General features: G+C 39.5%; 1 protein-coding gene across 5 annotated transcripts in view; it reads left to right on the plus strand.

Annotated features, from left to right (window-relative positions):
* DNAL1 (dynein axonemal light chain 1) overlaps positions 1-19,383 on the plus strand; it is a 28,098-nt gene that overhangs the window by 3,930 nt on the left and 4,785 nt on the right. For 2 of the 5 annotated variants that reach the window (XM_061611257.1, XM_061611256.1), the window contains exons 3-9: positions 1,759-1,797; positions 2,478-2,587; positions 4,304-4,359; positions 6,648-6,703; positions 7,749-7,875; positions 9,446-9,592; positions 14,249-14,343. In XM_061611257.1, the coding sequence (XP_061467241.1) occupies positions 1,759-1,797; positions 2,478-2,587; positions 4,304-4,359; positions 6,648-6,703; positions 7,749-7,875; positions 9,446-9,592; positions 14,249-14,295 (582 nt within the window). In that variant the 3' untranslated portion in view covers positions 14,296-14,343. Of the gene's footprint in view, positions 1-1,758; positions 1,798-2,477; positions 2,588-4,303; positions 4,360-6,647; positions 6,704-7,748; positions 7,876-9,445; positions 9,593-14,248; positions 17,237-19,383 lie in introns of those variants that run through there. The other 3 variants (XM_061611255.1, XM_061611258.1, XM_061611259.1) reach the window with 2 other exon arrangements.

The following is a 19,383-nucleotide window of genomic DNA, read 5'->3' on the forward strand; positions in this document are numbered from 1 at the left end:
TCCCCCCCCCAATCCTCCTGCTTTGTTGGATGCCATCCACTCTTGCTACTCAAAGCTGGTACATACCTACCCCAAGACTTAAAGCTTTTATTGCAGCAAAAGGTGGCTCTACCAAATATTAATGTGTGGAGGTTGAATACTTATGCAAGCAATATGTTTCAGTTTTTTATGTTTCTTACAAACATTTCCCAAAATAAAATCAATGTCACCTTACAATAATTGATTTTGAGTTTCAGTGTTTCAAAATAAAATATCATACAGAACAAAATTACAATGTATCATTAGCACAGCGGAGAGGAGAGCGTGGCTGGGAGTGCAGAGTCTGTGAGTTCAAATCCCCACTCGTGTCTCCTGGGTGTCAAGGGCCAGCTAAAGATCACACCCACAGGGAGTGGCTCAGGGGTTACATGCCCTGCCACCTGTGCAGCCGTGGGCAAGCTGCATAGTCCCAAGGAGCCCAGTTGCCCCCCAGCTGGCAGTTGTGGACAAGGAAGGGGCCGGCTTGTGCAGCTGTGGCAAGCTGAGCAGGCCCATGCCAGCTGGAGAGGACTAGCCTCAGAGGGAGGCAATGGTAACAACTCTGAATACCGCTTACCATGAAAACCCTATTCATAGGGTAGCCATGAGTTGGGACCGACTTGAAGGCAGTCCATTTCCATTTTTCAATATGAGAGCGTTGGTCAGGGGTCTGATTACTTTTGCAAGGTGCTGTATGTCATTTCTTTCTCTAGGGGTGTGCAGTGCTTATATTTTATAGAGATGACCTGAAACACATAGCTGTGCTGATCCTATCTGGTAGGAGCATTTGAATCTGCTGATTATGAGACACAGGGACTGATAAGAGTTTTAAAAAATTACTGACCCATTATGTAGTGTTTGGTTCCCAGTCAAAAAATATACCTTTCTTTGTTTGGTCTAAAATGCCTAATATGTGTGACTGAATATAATGAAGATTATATCCATAAAATCTATCCATGTAACCTTTATATCCCATATATCCCTATCCATATCGCCTTTGTTAATGCTGGTAGGGAAATAACCATGCTTTCAAACTACTTCACTGGTAAAACCAAAATAACATTTTTTTTATTTTTGGGAGAGGAGACATTATATAATTTGGAACCTAAGTTTTTTGCCTTTTACCATCCTGATATTCAGTTAATGCTGAATAAAGATTGGAGTTGCAGACTATAATCAGTTAGTGAAATGAATTAACTAATGTAATCTTGGTGTGGAATACATTAAAATGGAGAACACCTTTTCCATTGCTTGAAACTGACAAGTAGGAAAGCCTGAGGGAATCAAAGTGCTTATAGACCACTATTGTACAAGCTACGCAGTTACACTGATTCTTCCATGCACTAGGGTTGGCAACAAGGAAACTTAAACATGTATTATCTTTTCAGTTTATATTCAAGCCAGTAGAGTAAAAACTACTATGACTTTCCATTCAGTAATAAGTACCATAAGCAAACAAGCTCTCAGCTGAACTTACTGCTACTATGCCTTTTAATCCTTGGTCTTTCCTTTTTGCTGTGATGTGTCATATAATTAGGATAATTCATGTTGTCAACACAATATAAGCTTATTTTTAGAACATTGTAAATGATTAATCAAACTGGCTTCTTCCTTGACAGTGATGTTTTTGGTATGTATATGTATTTAAATATAACCAATCACTTCAAAGCAAAACTAAATTAACTAGTTGACTGCCTATATTAACTCATTAAAATTATTTCCATGTCTTTGTTTTGTTAGGCAAAAGCAACAACTATTAAGGAAGCTCTAGCCAAATGGGTAAGTAGAAATTTGTTTTGTTTATGTAGTCATATTATTTTTCGTTGTCAAGAATCAAAGTTGTCAGCAGTAATCTGACAACAAATTGAAAGGAACATCACTTTTGTATTGTTAGGTCACTAAATTATTGAATTGGACATATATTACTACTACTGTGGCTAGTCAATATTTATATAGCTTCAGCAATGTGCTGACACTGATTTATACATAGATGGTATATAGTCGGTGCTACAGGACTTACAATCTACATTAGATAGGCAAGATAGATTTTTAAAGGGTGGCTCCAGCTTAATTCTTGGGATCTCACTGTCCAGTCCTTTATTTGTGATAGGTTGTCATATGTTTGTTTGACTCGCCCCTCTGCTGAATGATGCTCTGCAAGGAGCCACAGTTTGATATAATGGGTGCCTCAAATCATCTGTGGGGACCTTCCTTCTTCTTCAGTTAGAATTCCATCCTTGGTTGTAGGAGAACAAAAGCATTTTACCACATACTCAAGGTATGAACTAGTTCTCAGCCAACAATAGCTATAGCTGATGTACAAGTTTCAGTATTCTGCTGCTGAGTAGCCATAAGAAATATGCTTTTAAAAGGTTGTACTTCCTGTTTCTCTTGATTGAATGTTTATAATGGTATATTGAAGAGGATGTCTTCTTTCCTCTATTTCTCTTTTTCCTTAGGAAGAAAAAAATGGTCAGAAGCCGTCAGAGGCCAAGGAAGTGAAACTCTATGCCCAGGTTCCCCCTATAGAGAAAATGGATGCATCTCTTTCCACTCTTGTTAACTGCGAGTAGGTTCTGTATAATAAAAGTGGGATGAAGCCACTTTAGGTTATTTCTGCTTTCTGTGCTTTGCTCCCCCCCCCCGGTTTAGTGTTCATTAGAAATCCTTTCCTCTTTGTCTCCAATATGTCTAAACAGTCTTCGTATCTCTTTGTTCCTTCACTTAGCAGCTTCATATATGCTGACTTTTCAGCTACCTAATTACTCATGTTCACCTCAATTAACACATTATTCACTGTTCAAAAACACAAACCATAGTTTCAGCTTCCAAATATATGGCTTTAGAGCTGCATCTCTACTTTCATTTTTCATCTAGGCATTCTAGGTGCATTGGTTTCTAGAGGCAGAGCAACAGCTGTAACTATTAAATTCAGACATCACATCTAAACATAAGTTGGCCTAAACTATGGTTTACAAATCTCCTTCTGTTTTGCTGGCCAATGACAAACCGTGACTTGTTAATTGTGTGTTTGGATATCATATTTGGACATAGTTTAACAAGACCTGAATGAGCCTAGCCTCCTCCCAGTCTCACACGCTCCCTCTTCCCCTCTCCTTCTCCCACGTGCCTGGGAGGAGAGGTTCGGAAACTCTCACTTCTGCTTTTGGTTAGCTGCTGTTTGTTGCGTTAGTCTAACTGTAGTGTTATCCTAACCATTGTGTCATCCAGATGGCAATTAACCTTAAATATGGTTAGTTTAAAAAACTCTGCTTTGGAAACCAGGGTTGGAAGCTGGCTTGTCTTAAAGTAACCATAGTTTTTTTAAACAATTGTTTTATTATTTTAACAAATAACAAAGAAAATGCAGTACAAATCTTGTTATGTGGTACAAAAGTTTATGCAGGATTAAACAAATCTCTAACAACTCTTCCACATTCTTCTCTAAAAACCCAGTCACAATGTGTCATGGCCACTTTACAATGCCTCCAAATCACTGTTTCTGCATGGGAATTTTGCCCACTAAATTAACCATGTTGTTGTGATGGTGGTTATGTGGCTTCAAGTCGATTACGACTTATAGCGACCCTATGAATTGGCAACCTCCAATAGTATCTGTTATCAACTGCCCTGTTCAGATCTTGTAAGTTCAGGTCTGTGGCTTCCTTTATGAAATCAATCCATCTCTTGTTTGGCCTTCCTCTTTTTCTCTTAACCATTGTTAATGTTAACTACAGTTTGTTGATTTGGATGACGCAACACACTGTTGTTAAAGGAAAACGGAAGCAAAAGTTGAATATCTGGAGGACCACAGGTTCACCATCTCTGCTATAGACAGTATAAAATGTATATCGAAAGATAAATGCATAGGTCCACAAAATAGGTAAGGGCCAATGCAGATGAATAACGCTTGAGATAGGTGAGCTTGGAGGACCCTGTGTGAGTGATGAACTGGGCACTTGGTAGTTGCTTGGCAAAATGAGCATTTGACTGACTTACTGCAGGTTCAGATCTCCAGCACGCCACAATGAAATATGTTGTTTTTCATACAGAGCTCATTGAAGACTTGAGCTCATAGTGCAGCAGGCATTTTGTGTGAAACATTGAAAGCTTAGTGCAAACCCAAACTGTCATGGGTGAAGGATCCTGTAGAGATTGTGTGAACTGATATATATGGGAAGTTGCCTGAGAGAGATGTTATTGAGCAAATGTTATTTTTAAAGAAAGACTGCTTCAGTAATTTTAGTGTTGCTCTTCAATTTCTGTGTTTTTTTCCCATTTTAAGAAAGCTGTCCTTATCGACAAACTGCATTGAAAAAATTGCCAACTTGAATGGGCTAAGTAAGTGATATGTGAACAATCATGTGTATTTTCAAGTTACTTCTTTATATGTACCACTTATTTTACTCTTGGAGCCTGTTCAGATGCTGCTCCTCCCCCAAATCTGTATGAGCTGTGAGATCAGAAGCAGGACTCAGCCTTATGTGCACCCATAGTCTCCCACCCCCCTTCCTGTATGTAGGAGTATCAGTATCAGGAAATCCCATATGTTCCATATCGCAGGGTCAGGGAGATCCTGTTTTTTCAAAGTAGGATGTGAGCAGACCCTAAGTTTTCATTTACTCACTGATCTTAACAATTGATACCGGCTTTTACCATCTTTAAAAAGAGGCATTTGGTGTTAATCTTTCTCATTGACTGGAGCAGAAAACAGAACTGAAAACCAAGACTTCACTAGAAAATGAAATAAGCAGTAGAATTTTAGGAGGCCTTGAGTAATTATACTTGACTGCATTTGTAAGATGAAATTATTCATGCCATCATTTGGGTTGTGACTTTTAGCCCTATTGAACCCATGCACACACCAGATAAGGTAGCTACTTCTTTGTTTTGAACTCATACCCAACATGGACAGATACAGGTTCATCTTATATTTACATGCTGCTGCTTTTTTTAGTTCCTTCAGCAAAATCCATAAGCTCTGTAGCATCCATTGGTGGCTGGTCACCAAGCACAAATTAAGACAGTAATTATTCTGGCAGCATTGAGGAGACTGTATTCAATTATATTGATTTTCAGTCTCCTTATTCATTACATGTTTTGGAGGGAAAGATGCCTACCTACTATGTGGTTGCTTTGCAAAGCATACTACGTACTGATTCTAACCACATGGGAAGCTGGCTGTTTATAGACTCCAGTTATATAATTAACTGTTGCTCACTTCTGTTACTGTGCAGAAGTAGGGGGGGATGTGGTGAAACTTGGCTGCTTGCATATGACCACAACCTATAGATGGTTAACTGTCCATGTGGTTAGAGCATGAGTGGGAACTTGTAACTATACAAGTGCTATTGGACTCCATTACCCATCAGCCCCAGCCAGCATGGGCAATGGTCAAAAATGATGGGAGCTATTGTCCAACAACATCAGGAAGGCCACAGATTTCTCATTCCTGGATTAGAGCAACTATGCATGAAAGTTTAAAATTGTGTCCCTTCAGTGAGTGGCCATCTATTTCCATCCTCTGCCTTGACTATACCCTTTTCCCTTTAACACAGCTGGGTCTATAGCCAGTGTGGATTTTTCACATTCCGCAATGTTAAATTGAAAATACCCCCCTTCCCATTTTGATGCTTCCTGTAAGCTCATTTGAAAACAAAACCTTACAAAACCTATAGTCCTGAACTCAGGATTGCTTGCGTAACAACCCTGTAAATTTTCATGGTGATACACAAAACAGTGTGAGAGAATTGAGAGTTCAAAGTCTAAAAAGGGGGGGGGGACCCAGATCCCTTTTGGACTTTTTTCTCTGAGAGTTCTCATAATCTGTTGAAATTCATTAAAAATCAGCCATGTTCACAGAGTACCTGTAATCCTGATACTGACCTTGCCCCATGCTCTGATCCTCATCTTCTGCAGTTTAAAAGTTACAAAAATGCGTGGCTGATTTTTAATTAATTTAAGAAATTTAGGCTTGAACTCAATGATAATGTCGGGCATGTTCAATAAGAACCAACTGTCAGTGTTCTAAAAGCCAGACTCACAGTTGCTGGGCTTGCCTAATCGGGGCCACACCAGACTGATTTCACGTGAGACAGTCATGGCTTCCCTCAAAGAATCCTGGGAAGTGTACTTTGTGAAGGGTGCTGAGAGGAGACTCGTATTCCACTGACAGAGCTCCAGTGGCCAGAGTGGTATAACAGTCCACCACCGTGACTGTGAAGAGGGCATCTCCTAGCAACTCTCGGCACCCTTCGCTAACTCCACTTCCCAGGATTCTCTGGGAGAAGCCATGACTGTCCAAAGTGATATAAAGGCCTGGTGCGGATGTGGCCAGGTTACCAAATTCTTCCAAGCTACACAGAAAGTGGATTGGACTGTGAAAGACCAACCCAACTTGTGTTTGCTCTGACAAATTTATAGGGCAGTCCAATATCTGAGAGAGGAGGTCAGGTCTCCTGCTCCCCTGGTGCGTTCACTATAGCTGCCAAATTTCCCTGCTTTTTAAAGTTTGATAGAAATATATTTTGGCTATAGGTACATTCTTAAACCACAGGTTTTTTTGCCTATTAGTGAATTACTTAAATAACCAGCACTGTAGAATAGTAGGTATTCTGTTTCTGTTCCAGAAAACTTACGGATCTTGTCATTGGGAAGAAACAACATAAAGAATCTGAATGGGCTGGTATGTAATCCCCCTAAGATGGCAGCTGTTTTTACCACTGCAAAGTAGTTAGCATCATATCCTTGCTCAATAGCATTTGGCTAACAATACTTTAAAATACAGTAAATGCAGAGACATCATCAACACTTGTAGCAACAGTGCAAATTCCCCACCACACAGGAAAACTCCTGTAGCAACTGTGCAGATAAAGCACTATTGGCAGAGGGTGCTGCCAACACTCCACCCATTCAATTTCCCAACATTTACATCATGACTAGTAAAAGTTTTCAGGCATGAGGAACAGCAATCTGATGATATAACCCAGTGGTTATACATCCTGCAGCAAGAATTTGTAGATATTAATTAAAATCATCCTCTTTATGGATGTTGCTTTTTCTCAACTGTTAACTCTTGTTGACTTGCAAATAATCCAAGACTTACTCTTATCATTATTGATATTCAGTAAATAATAGTTCACTTTTGTATGGAGATTAGGAGAAACTAATCAGTAGCAGGGCTAGGACGTGGGTCTTAAATTCAAAAGATCAACATTGACTGAACTACCACAACACAGAAAAGACAGTGCACCCTTTGTAGTAACAAGTAGATATTTCCTGGTCTCCTAACACCTCTGGTTCATGAGAGGTTCCTGGATTTAAGGCTGTGTTGCCCAGTTTGAGAAGAGCAGAAGGAGTAGCTTAGTAACAGAGCGTGTGCCAATTCCTCACAGTAAAATGCAAACCACGTTTAGCTGGCTGAGAAACTACTAATCTAATATGTAGGTATCTGCAAACAGTTCTGTATCTCCTTTTGTGTCTGTATGTCTGGAATATAGTTCCTCTCTACCAAGATGTCTAATATATCCTGGGCTTGGAATCTTGATTTCTTTCTGAATTATGTTGTCCTCTCTTAGGCTTGTCTCAACTTGCAACCTGCTAGCGGGGAAGCAAGGACTCCAAAGAAGTCCCTGTATTTCTTCAATGTACTCTTTAGGGGTCTAGATGACAGTGGACATGATAACAGGAAAATGCAGAGCAATCTTTTCTGAAGCAATATTTTGTTTCAGGAAGCAGTTGGGGATACTTTAGAGGAGCTGTGGATCTCATACAACCTGATTGAGAAACTGAAGGGGCTCCATGTGATGAAGAAGCTGAGAATTCTTTACATGTCAAATAATCTAGTAAAAGACTGGGGTAAGTCAGACTTGTTTCTCTTTTAAAACATATTGATAATTTAGACTTGAGTTCATACTAGGTAACTTAGGTTGATGAAGTAGTTAGTTCCTGAAGTTATTTTGGATCATATATACAATGGCCTTCAGCACTGCTGTTCCCAAGGGGGCTATAACAATTTACATTAAATTATAAAAAATACAATGAAATCATGTATTGATAAAAACAGGAGGACAGTAAAGGCATAAAGCCACCACAACAGAATAAGCCCAAATTCAACTAAGGTTTTAAAAGGCTGGGGTTCAGGGAAGGACTTTGCTTGGTGCTAAAAAACAAATGATTGGGTGACAGGCAAACCTCCCCAAAGGCAGGGGGCCACAACTGAAAAGGCCCTCTCTTTAGTAGCCACCCACCTGACTTCCTAAGGAAGCTAAGAAGCTTCAGAAATGACCTTAGCATACAGGCTGGTGTATGTGGGAGATAGCAGTACAGGTCCCAAGTCATAAAGGGCTTTAAAAGCAAGCACCAGCACTTTGAATTGTGCTCAGAAATGTACCAGCACCCAGTAAAGTTGTTTTAAGGACTGGCAACTTATGTTCCTGTCACCTGGTCCCTATTCGTAATCTAGCCAACTGTGTTATGGACTAACTGAAATTTTTGGGCAGCTTTCAAAGGCAGCCCCATGTACCATGCATAGCAATAGCCCAATCGAGAAGAGACCAGAAAGCCAGGCTGTCTCCATCCCTGAGGGACCATGACTAATGCACCAGCCTCAGCTAGTGGACAGGTACGCTGAACCACAAATGTCACATGCATCTCCAGTAACAAAAAGGCATCCAGTAGCACTTCCAGACTGAAAACCTGATACTTTAGTTGAGAGTACAACCCTGTCCAGAACTGATTTAATTCCACCTTTCTGGGCAGCTGAACCACTCATCAACAGTTTCCTTTAATCTTAGCAGCAAGAGTTGTATCCCATGTCAAACAGTAGACCCATTGAAATCAATTGACTAATTTAAGTCCAGTGATTTCCAGGGCTGTGGAGTTGGTACTTCAAACCTTCAACTCCAACTCCTCTATTTTTCTACTGTCCGACTCCGACTCCTTCATAAATGGCAAATGTATATAAATTTATTAATATTAATAAATCAATATTAATATTTCAATATTAATTTTATTTTGAAGTCGGAGTCGGTACATTTCTTCCGACTCCACCCAAAATTGCTTCCGACTCTGACTCCACAGCCCTGGTGATTTCAGTGGGGTCTATTGTGAATGTAACTTACTGTAGTTAAATGCAACTCTAAGTCTTTACCATATAATATTGTAGAGATTTAAATACTTGCATGAACAAGAAAATTTTCAAACCTCTAAATGATAACTACTGAACTGTGAAGAATGTAATGGTATAGCTATTTTTGAGTCTCCTGTATGTGTTTAAGGCTTATGATATTAAGAAATTACACAGTGAATGTGCTTTGATCAACATCTAGTGTCTTTTGCTCTTGAGAGGAGCCTTCAAACCGCTGTGAGGTTTTTGTGTCCTTTATACCCCAGTTCAATTTCTCTCTGTATCTCTTTGTGGTTGCAGCAGAGTTTGTGAGGCTGGCAGATTTGCCATTATTGGAAGACCTGGTTTTTGTAGGTAATCCACTGGAAGAGAAATACTCCGCAGATTCGCAGAGTGCCTGGGTTGAGGAAGCAACCAAACGAGTGCCCAAACTCAAGAAACTTGATGGTGAGAGCTGGGTAGGAGCAGAATGGTATTTATCAGATGAGACAAGCAAAGAACTTGTAATTTTCCCATAAAAAGTAATTTTAGTGTAGATTAGAGTTCTTTTCTGTCTGGAGTTTCTGTATATCGAGTGGGTCATGCCATGGTTTTTAATTTTTTTTAAAGGTAGATCCCTATATATTTTCTGTTTGTTAATGCTTTAAAATATGGGTGGTACTCCATGCTGGTCCTACTTAGAGAAGACCCATTAAAGTTAATGTTTGTTGTTAGGTGCCTTCAAGTTGATTACGACTTACGGCGACCCTATGAATTAGTGACCTCCAATAGCATCTATTGTGAACCACCCTGTTCAGATCTTGTAAGTTCAGGTTTGTGGCTTCCTTTATGGAATCAATCCATCTCTTGTTTGGCCTACCTCTTTTTCTACTCCCTGCTGTTTTTCCCAGCATTACTGTCTTTTCTAGTGAATCGTGTCTTCTCACTATGTGTCCAAAGTTTAATCATTTTAGCTTCTAATAATAGTTCTGGTTTAATTTGTTCTAACACCCAATTATTTGTCTTTTTCGTGGTCCATGGTATCTGCAAAGCTCTCCTCCAACACCATATTTCAAATGAGTTGATTTTTCTCTTATCCGCTTTTTTCACTGTCCAACTTTCACATCCATACATAGAGATCGGGAATACTATGGTCTGAATGATCCTGACTTTAGTGTTCAGTGATACATCTTTGCATTTAAGGACCTTTTCTAGTTCTCTCATAGCTGCCCTCCCGAGTCTTAGCCTTCTTCTAATTTCTTGACTATTGTCTCCATTTGGGCTAATGACTGTGCCAAGTATTGATAATCATTGACAAGTTCAATGTTCTCATTGTCAACTTTAAAGTTACGTCAATCTTCTGTTGTCCTTACATTAGTCTTCTTGATGTTCAGCTGTAGTCCTGCTTTTGTGCGTTCCGCTTTAACTTTCAACAGCATTTGTTTCAGATCATTACTGGTTTCTGCTAGTAGTATGGTATTGTTTGCATATCTTAAATTATTGATATTTCTCCTTCCAATTTTCACACCTCCTTCATCTTGTTCCAGTCCTGCTTTCCGTATGATAAGTTCTGTGTATAGATTAAACAAATAGAGTGATAAAATACACCCCTGTCTCACATCTTTCCGACTGGGAACCAATCATTTCTCCATATTCTGTCCAGTATTGGTTGTGCATCAGGACAATCAGATGCTGTGGCACCCCCATTTCTTTCCATAGTTCCAAAGCATTCCATAGTTTTTCATGATCTACACAATCAAAGGCTTTGCTGTAATCTATAAAGCACAGGGTGATTTCCTTCTAAAATTCCTTGGTCCATTCCATTATCCAATATATGTTTGCGATATGATCTCTGGCACCTCTTCCTTTTCTAAATCCAGCTTGGACATCTGGCATTTCTTGCTCCATATATGGTAAGAGCCTTTGTTATAGAATCTTGAGCATTACTTTACTTGCATGGGATATTAAGGCAATAGTTGGATAATTACTGCATTCCCTGGGATCCTCTTTCTTTGGAATTGGGATGTATATTGAACGCTTCCAGTCTGTGGGCCATTGTTTAGTTTTCCATATTTGTTGACAGTTTTTTGTCAAAATTTGGACGGGTTCAGTCTCAGTAACTCTAATGGTGTGCCATCTATTCCTGGTGATTTGTTTCTTCCAAGTATTTTAAGAGCAGCTTTCATCTCACATTCTAAAATTTAGGTTCTTCATCATACGGTTCCTCCGTGCATGAATCTGTCATCCTTGCATCTCTTTTATAGAGATCTACAGTGTATTGCTTCCATCTTCCTTTTATTTCATCTCGGTCAGTCTGTGTGTTCCCCTGTTGATTATTCAACATCCCTACCCTTGGTTTAAATTTTCCTTTCATTTCTCTAATCTTTTGAAATAGGGCTCTTGTTCTTCCCTTTTTGTTGTCCTCTTCTATTTCTATACAGTAACTGTTGTAATAGTTCTCTTTGTCCCTATGTACTAGTCGCTGTATTGTTGCATTTAGGGTTCTAACTGTGTGTCTATCTCCTTTTGCTTTTGCTTTCCTTCTCTCTTTAACCATTTTAAGAGTTTCATCAGTCATCCATTGAGGTCTTCCTCCCTTTTTAATTAGAGGTATTGTCTTTTTGCATTCTTCCCTGTCAGTGTCTCTGCCTTCACTCCATAGTTCTTCTCGTTCTTTGTCAACTAAGTTTAAAGCCTCAGACCTGTTCCTTATTTGATCTTTATATTCTTCTGGGATGTTATTTAAATTGTATTTTGGCATTATGATTGCTTTGTTGTTCTTTAGCTTTACTCTGATTTTTGATATGACCGGTTCATGATCTGTACTGCAGTCTGCTCCTGGTCTTGTTTCCACAGAAAGTATGGAACTTCTCCATCTTCTGCTACCAATTATATAATCAATTTAATTCCTATATTGACCATTTGGTGATGTCCACGTGAACAGTCGTCTGTTTGGTTGCTCCAAAAATGTGTTTGCAAGAAACAAATTATTAGCTTCACAGAATTCAATATCTCCTGCTTCATTTCTATCTCCTAGGCCCCATTTCCCCACAATTCCTAGTTATTCTCTGTTCCCTACTTTTGCATTCCTGTCCCCCATGATTATCAGCACATTTTGTTTCAGTGTGTGATCAATTTCTTCCTCTACTTCTGCGTAAAATTTCTCCAATTCCTCTTCTTCTGCATTTGCTGCTGGAGCATAGACTTCGATAATGGTTATGTTAACATAACTATCATACGTTAAATCTCATTGATATAACTCGCTCAGACCTTGTGTTATAGCTCTTGTTTTTGCTACATCACTTCTTGCTATTAAAGCAGCCCCATTTCTTCTCACCACGTTAAGGTGTGCATCCTAGAGGGGGATGATTCACTAGAAAAGACAATAATGCCGGGAAAAATAGAAAGGAGTGGAAAAAGAGGAAGACCAAACAAGAGTTGGATTGATTCATAAAAGAAGCCACAGACCTGAACAGGGTGGTTTATAACAGATGCTATTGGAGGTCGCTGATTCATAGGGTCGCCATAAGTTGTAATCGACTGAAGGCACGTAACATTTTTTTTAAAGTTAAAATTTCATTTCTCAAAAAGAAAGCATTCACAATAATTCAGCTGCAATTCACCTGTATGTTAAAAAGTGTTTATAGTATACAAAAATGACCCTAAAGGATACCTCCACATCATAGGCCTTACATGCAGAGAAACCTTCAGATACTGTAGACCCATATTAACGCAGATGCAATACAATACTCCAGCATGCCTCAGTCCATCAGCAACCCTCATAAAATGTCTAATAAGAGGAATCACTTTTGATGTCTAGTGCAGAATAAACACACAGCACTGGTGGAGATTTAATGCTATTAGTGTTATTAATATAGCACTTTGTAGGAAGGACTGAAAAAAAGGGCCTTTCTAGGGACAAACTATTAGTCTCTGAACATGCCATGTTACCACCAAGCATCATAAATGTCCAAGTGTCCAAGTTAAAGAGACACATGATAACTAGGACCTACTGCCAGCCCTGGTTTAAAGTCCCTGCTCAGCTATGAAGCTCGCTGGGTGGATTTGGGCCAGCAGGTGTCTCTCAGTCTAACCTATCTCACAGGGGTGTTGAGAGGACAAAATGGGGAGGGAAAGCACCATCTTTGAGCTCTAGAAAAAGCAAGATATCTGAAAATAATAATAGGAGCTTCCCAGCCACGACTGGGGTGGAAATTTGCCTGTAAAAGGAGAAGGAAACTCCTCTCTCTCTCTCTCTCTCTCTCTCTCTCTCTCTCTCTCTCTCTCTCTCTCTCTGATAAGTGGGGCAAAGGAAACGAGGGGGTGGGGAGGCAATAATTATTATGTAATTGAGGCTGCAATCTAATGTATTTACCTGGAAGTAAGTCCCATTGAACCCAATGGAACTTACTTCTGAGTAGACATTATTGGAATGCAGCCTAAGAAAACCAGGAAAGCCTTCTTACCTTCCTTCCAAGCTCCACAGACCACTCTTAGGCTGCAATTCTAGCTACATTTACCTGGGAGAAAGCCCTTCTGAATTCAACAGGGCTTACTTCTGAACGATTAGAATAGACATAGTTAGGCTCTTCTCCAGCGCCTTCCTCCCCTCAGCATTGTCTCGCTTCTGCTGCTACAGACCACTAAGGTCCGCCTCCCATGTCTGAAACTCGTGATAGGTGGGGCAGCTCTTTAGCAACCATCCTGGGCTCTTCTCTTCCCTGGCAGTGGCACAGGTGAGCAGGACAAACTGTTGCTGTAGAGCTGGCGGGCCTTGCCTGCACCGCCGCCTGCTGATTTCTTCCTCTGCTGCTGGCCTGTGCTTATCCCAGGGCCCTGTGTGAGATCCTGGGCCCTCAGGCTAGTGCCCTACCTGGCCATGTGCTAGTGCCAGGCCTGGTGAGGATGGAATTAAAACTTTCTCATTAGACGTTGAAACTATTTCTCATCTGTATTCTTGCACCTGAATATCTGTTCAGCTACTACTAGTTTCCTAAGTGCTTAATTGCTGGCATGTTATTAAGTCAGGACTGTGCTGCATTTTAGTTAGTTTTCTTATTTATGCTGCTTTTCTTAAAAGGTTTATTTTAAAAAAGTTTAATTTTTCTCCACTCTAATTTTTAGGTATTCCAGTTATTAAGCAGGAAGAAGGTGAAGAAGGAGAAAACTAGCACAACTTCTTTCCTATTAAATTATTGAAGTGTCTCCAGCTGCATACAGTACGTGAAGCTTTTGTATAAATACGTCTTTGAAGAAAATCTTGGTCAACATTTTTGTTGGCTCATCTCCATGTTCTCCTTTCTCACCCAAAGACTTGTTTACCAAAACTGGGGATGCCAATTATGTGAACTTTTTGTCTTTTCTTTTCTTTTTTTACTATGGAAGTTTACTGTTTTGTTTAATTTAATATGTGATTGTTGCAAGTACATAGTGATTGTTTAAAAAAATTATTTCAGTCTTCCTAGTTATAAGTACATTTGCTTAATGCATTTGTTCAGCAGAGTTTTTAATCATTTGAAAAGTTGAGGATGAAGCAGCAACACTTTTGTATGAGAATCCTTTATGCCATGTGCTTTTTTAAAAAGCATCTCCTTTTTAAAGAAAGCACCTCAAACATGGTATGCTCTAAATATTTGTCACAGTGTCTCATCTTTTTCCTCCATCTGCTATGCTAATTATAGCCATATAGGCACTAGTGACAGTGTTGGCTTTGTCTAGTACTAAAGAAAATTCATGGCATGGATCAAAAAACAAAAAACAGATCTTACTGTATTGAGCTGCAGTGGGATCTTAATTGTAAACATTTCTTGAAGCCACTTACTGTTTTTATATACAGTATTGGTTGAATAAGTGAAGACAGTAATTATTTGTTGTAGATGAATCACTTCTTTCCTAAACATCAGTTTGATTTGATGCATGAGTTGAGTTTTGCACACTTTGTTTTAAGGAACAAGAGATTCTAGAGCTGAACAAAGACTTGTGCTGTTGATATGAGTGTTACTGAATGGCAAAATCCTTCATCGCTCTGGAATTTGAGTAATCTAAGGAGAGTCAGCAGCTGTCTAAAGAGGCCCAAAACTTGCAGCTTAGTTGAAAATAAGTTTCAGGTTCAATCGCTGGTAAATGACAGCTGAAGAAATTGTAGGCAGGAAAGAAGGGAAAGGGAATGAGGCCTTTAGTCTGTCTGCTGATATGCAGCGTATTTTTAGATGAAATGAGAAAGCCCTAAACACATTCCACATCCCTTTCACCAATAGATCTTTTATTTGCACCATTGAATTTCTAAAGTCAGTCCTAAAAGGAGAGAAATGAGGTGTTGCAGTTTGCAGTCGTTAACCTAAAGGCAGAGGTTAACCTGTTATGGCTTGCTGCAGTTGGTTCCCTCACTTCAGTTTTTCCTACTAAATGATTTTGGCTTAGACAATCAATTTCATTGTTAACATGTGAAATAGGAGCATAAAAGTAAAGTGATTAAAAAATGCTTCATTTTACATAGTCATTTCCCACGTACTCTAATCCCTCATCCAATAATATTTGTAGTTTAACAGTTGAATAAACAAAACAAAAAATGATATTGTTGTACCCATAAACTAAACCAAATGAACAAAAGTCAAGGGGAAAAGGATAAAAAACCATGTGATTTAGTTAACTAAATATATATACTAAACTGAAATATTAATATGCAATAAATAACAATGATGAACTGGATTTTATATATGGCACATATAAGAAGAAAATATATTAAAGGCCCAAATGCATTTCATTCTCGGAGTGGTGAAAAATTAACCAGTGATTTAAAAGCCAAGACTCACATGAAGGTTTATCTAAAACACAAAGTAAAGAAGTAAAAGGTTTGGTAACATTTGTAGTATCTAAATTGGGTTACCAGTTGATGCTAAGGAGGAACCAAGTTTGTAAATGCATAAGTACAGGTCCATTCAATCTATGTATAGAAAAAATAAAAAGAGATAGTCCCATGTGGAATCTACATGATGAAATAATTAAATGGTAAATTTCAGACATTGCTATAGGGTATAAATTTGCCCCAGAGCTAACCTTTGTTTCTTGGATTGGCTAGAAAAGTTATATATTTTACCAGCTGTTTTAGGCTCTGTGGCAGTTATATAGCATCATTTGGTACCCTATCTGTCCAAAATCTGTTTTTTATTAGGCGTTAGCCAATGAACCTCTGATTAATTAGGTAAGGTGTCTGAATTTAACCATCCTTTTAATAATAATAAATAATAATAATAATTTAATTTGTGGGTCGCCTATCTGGCCAATGGCCACTCTAGGCGACGTACAATTTAACAACAATACATTACATCATAATAAAATACATCATAAAATACAATATAACAATAAAACAATAAAACAATAAAACAGTTCCAGTACAGAGTAGTAGGCTATTCGTCGTAAAAATTTAACCCTCCCCGTAAGTCCCAGAGGCCTGTCTGAATAGCCAGGTCTTCAAAGCTTGGCGGAATACATTCAGGGAAGGGGAGGGAGAATGCCCTTCCAGCTTTGGGCTTGTAAAAGTAATCCCTTTTAGATTCTTAATCTAGAGCATGGGTGGCTAGCCCCCAGTACGGGGGCCTGATCTGACCCCTAACCAATTTTCTTCCCCCTCACTCAAGACCCCACCAATTTTGGTGGCAGCAAAAAGATGAATATATAAGCAGACACAGTGCTGGTGGAGCCCAGTGTCCTGGTATAGATGCAAATAGCCTCCTTCCCGGTCATCGGATTGATGTGAGAGGGAGCGACAATCCCCCTCTGCTGATCTGCATGGATCAGCTGTGGAGCGAGGGCTGTAAGCCTCTGTGTGTGTTTCTTCTTTGTGTGCATGAAAGACTTTTGATCACCCCCACTGCTGTCCTGTGGCCTCTGAACGGTTGGCCAAGAATAAACACAGCACTCAATAAAAAAAGGCTAGCCTCCCTAATCTGTAATTTGATTGCTGTTGTGACAGAATCATTGCTTTTACTATTCCCTTTACTTTAATTTCCTTTAACAATATTTGGAATGTAAAAATAATCTGTAGGATTAATTTATTGTTCTTCCAGTAGCAGTACAATGAATGCCAAGAAATAAAATCTTTTTTCCCAAGAAGCATTACTTTTTTATTTCTGTAGTGTATATTTAAATTTCATATTAATTATTTCTATAGATCTTTGTGATTAACCAGAGGTTTTTATTGTATTAACAAAATGTTTCAGCTTCCGCCTTCATCAGCTGCCAACATACAAATGCTGTTACCAAGGTGGCAGTTATAGAGCTTTGAGGATGGAATGCTCAGAGGGGCTCATTTGCAGACGCTAAGTAGTGGTGGTACTGTCTCCTCCAGGTTCAGGCCATGTGGTGCCAATGTGTCCAGAGAGTAATCCAAAAGTTCTCCCTTTTGGTCAATGCTGCTGGATCTGCTGGCATCTCTATTGCTGTAATGGAAAAGTCCAACAGGCTGTGACCCTCGATGTTAAAATGCTTTGCAACTGGTTGCTCCACTTTTTTTGTCAAGATTGCTGACTTGTGGTTCCTGAAGCGCGTGCGTAGGTCAGTTGTGGTCTTCCCTACATATTGGATATGACATCCTGGTCTTTTGCACTCGGTGATGTAAACTATATTGCAGGACCTGCAGGTGATGTTCTGTTTGATGTAATATGTCTTGCCTGTAGTGCTTGTAAAAGTGGCTGTCTCCCTGAGGTACACACAGGTGATACAGTGTTTGGGGTGTCATGGATGAGACCCAGGATTGGTGATATGTGGCTTAAGCACAGCACTCACCAACAGTCTGCACAAATTAGGAGGTTGGTGAAATGCTATCACAGGAGGCCTGCTGATGGCTCTAGTAAGATGTTCAGAGTTTACCAGCAATGGGTAGCTCTCCCTGATTGCTCAGTGATAGTTAGGAGATGCTGGATGGAAATCTACCGCAAACGGAATCTGTTGCTCTCTGCTCTTTGACACCTCAGTATGATGGAGGAGGTTTTGTCTGGACAGAATGGAGGCTCGGTGGATGTTGCAATTGATAATACGTGGAGAATATCCTCTTAGAAGAAGGTGTTCTTTAAGTTCACTGATCCTTCTCTGGTATTTATCTTCAGTGTTGCAAATAAGTTTGATTCTCAGAGCTATATATTATATATATAATTTCACACATCTGACTTCCTTGACATTATTTTCCCAGTGGTGACCTTTTTCTAACATTTTGACGGTATATTACCTTAGACAGTAACACAGGTTAGTGGCTGATAAAACAGTTAGTCTTCTGCGAATAGATAGTAAAGCTGACAGTTCCTGATGTAGCAGTTGTTTCTTTAACAGCCTGAAGCTATGTGGGAATGGTGTTCCCTGTTCTTGTACTGCAATAGCTCATTTGCCTGCTTGCTTTCCTTGCTGCTGTACCAATCAAGATGTTGGTTCTAACGTAAGAAGAGCCTTAGTAGATTATACCAAAGGCTCATCTAGTCCAGCATCTGGTTCTGACAGTGGCCAACCTGATACTATGGGAAGCCTGCCCCACAAGCAGGTTCCGCTGATCAGGAGGCAGATGAAGATGGTGGGGTAATGGGTGTTGCAGCATTGGATTGAGAGAGGGTATTTCTGCACACCATGGTAATGAGTCCTGCAGGATTGTTAAAAGCCACTTGCCAAGTCACCTATGGCAAATAACAGTTGCCTGCAGATGATGAGGCAGGAAAGGTTGTGTAAATTGGAAAAGTTACCTCTTTTTTTCCCTTTCATATCACCAGTGTGCCATAGATGACTGGCATGTGAACAGGGTAGTTGGAAAAATTTATGGACTAGTAACTTTTATGGACATATTTTTAAGGCTAGGATACTGCAGGATGCTTTCACTATGGTTGGTGTGACATTACCTATGCAGGGAATATTGTAATCTCACTAGTTTTCTAAAATAAAATCTTTTAGTAAGGAATCCTTTCAGCTGCATTATAGTGCAGTTGTACACATTTGCTGCCATTTAGAAGCTTCAGAGTTGTTGCTTACATGCACTGTTACATGCACATATATGTACTCAGGAAATGAGATGCAACACATTTTGGATAAGGGTTAGTATCATCACTCTTTTTCAACCTTTGTGTCCTTGGTTGGTGCTGGATTACAGTTCCCATAATTCCCATGACCATTGGCCATGTTGGCTGGGGCTAATGGGAGTTGTAGTCCAGCAACATCTAGGGTCCTAAAGGTTGGGAAAGGCTGATGATGGTCTTGCTAAAGCCAATTAGGCTAAAAACTGT

The sequence above is a fragment of the Rhineura floridana genome, chromosome 2 (genome assembly GCF_030035675.1).
Source record: "Rhineura floridana isolate rRhiFlo1 chromosome 2, rRhiFlo1.hap2, whole genome shotgun sequence".
Classification (NCBI taxonomy): domain Eukaryota; kingdom Metazoa; phylum Chordata; class Lepidosauria; order Squamata; family Rhineuridae; genus Rhineura; species Rhineura floridana.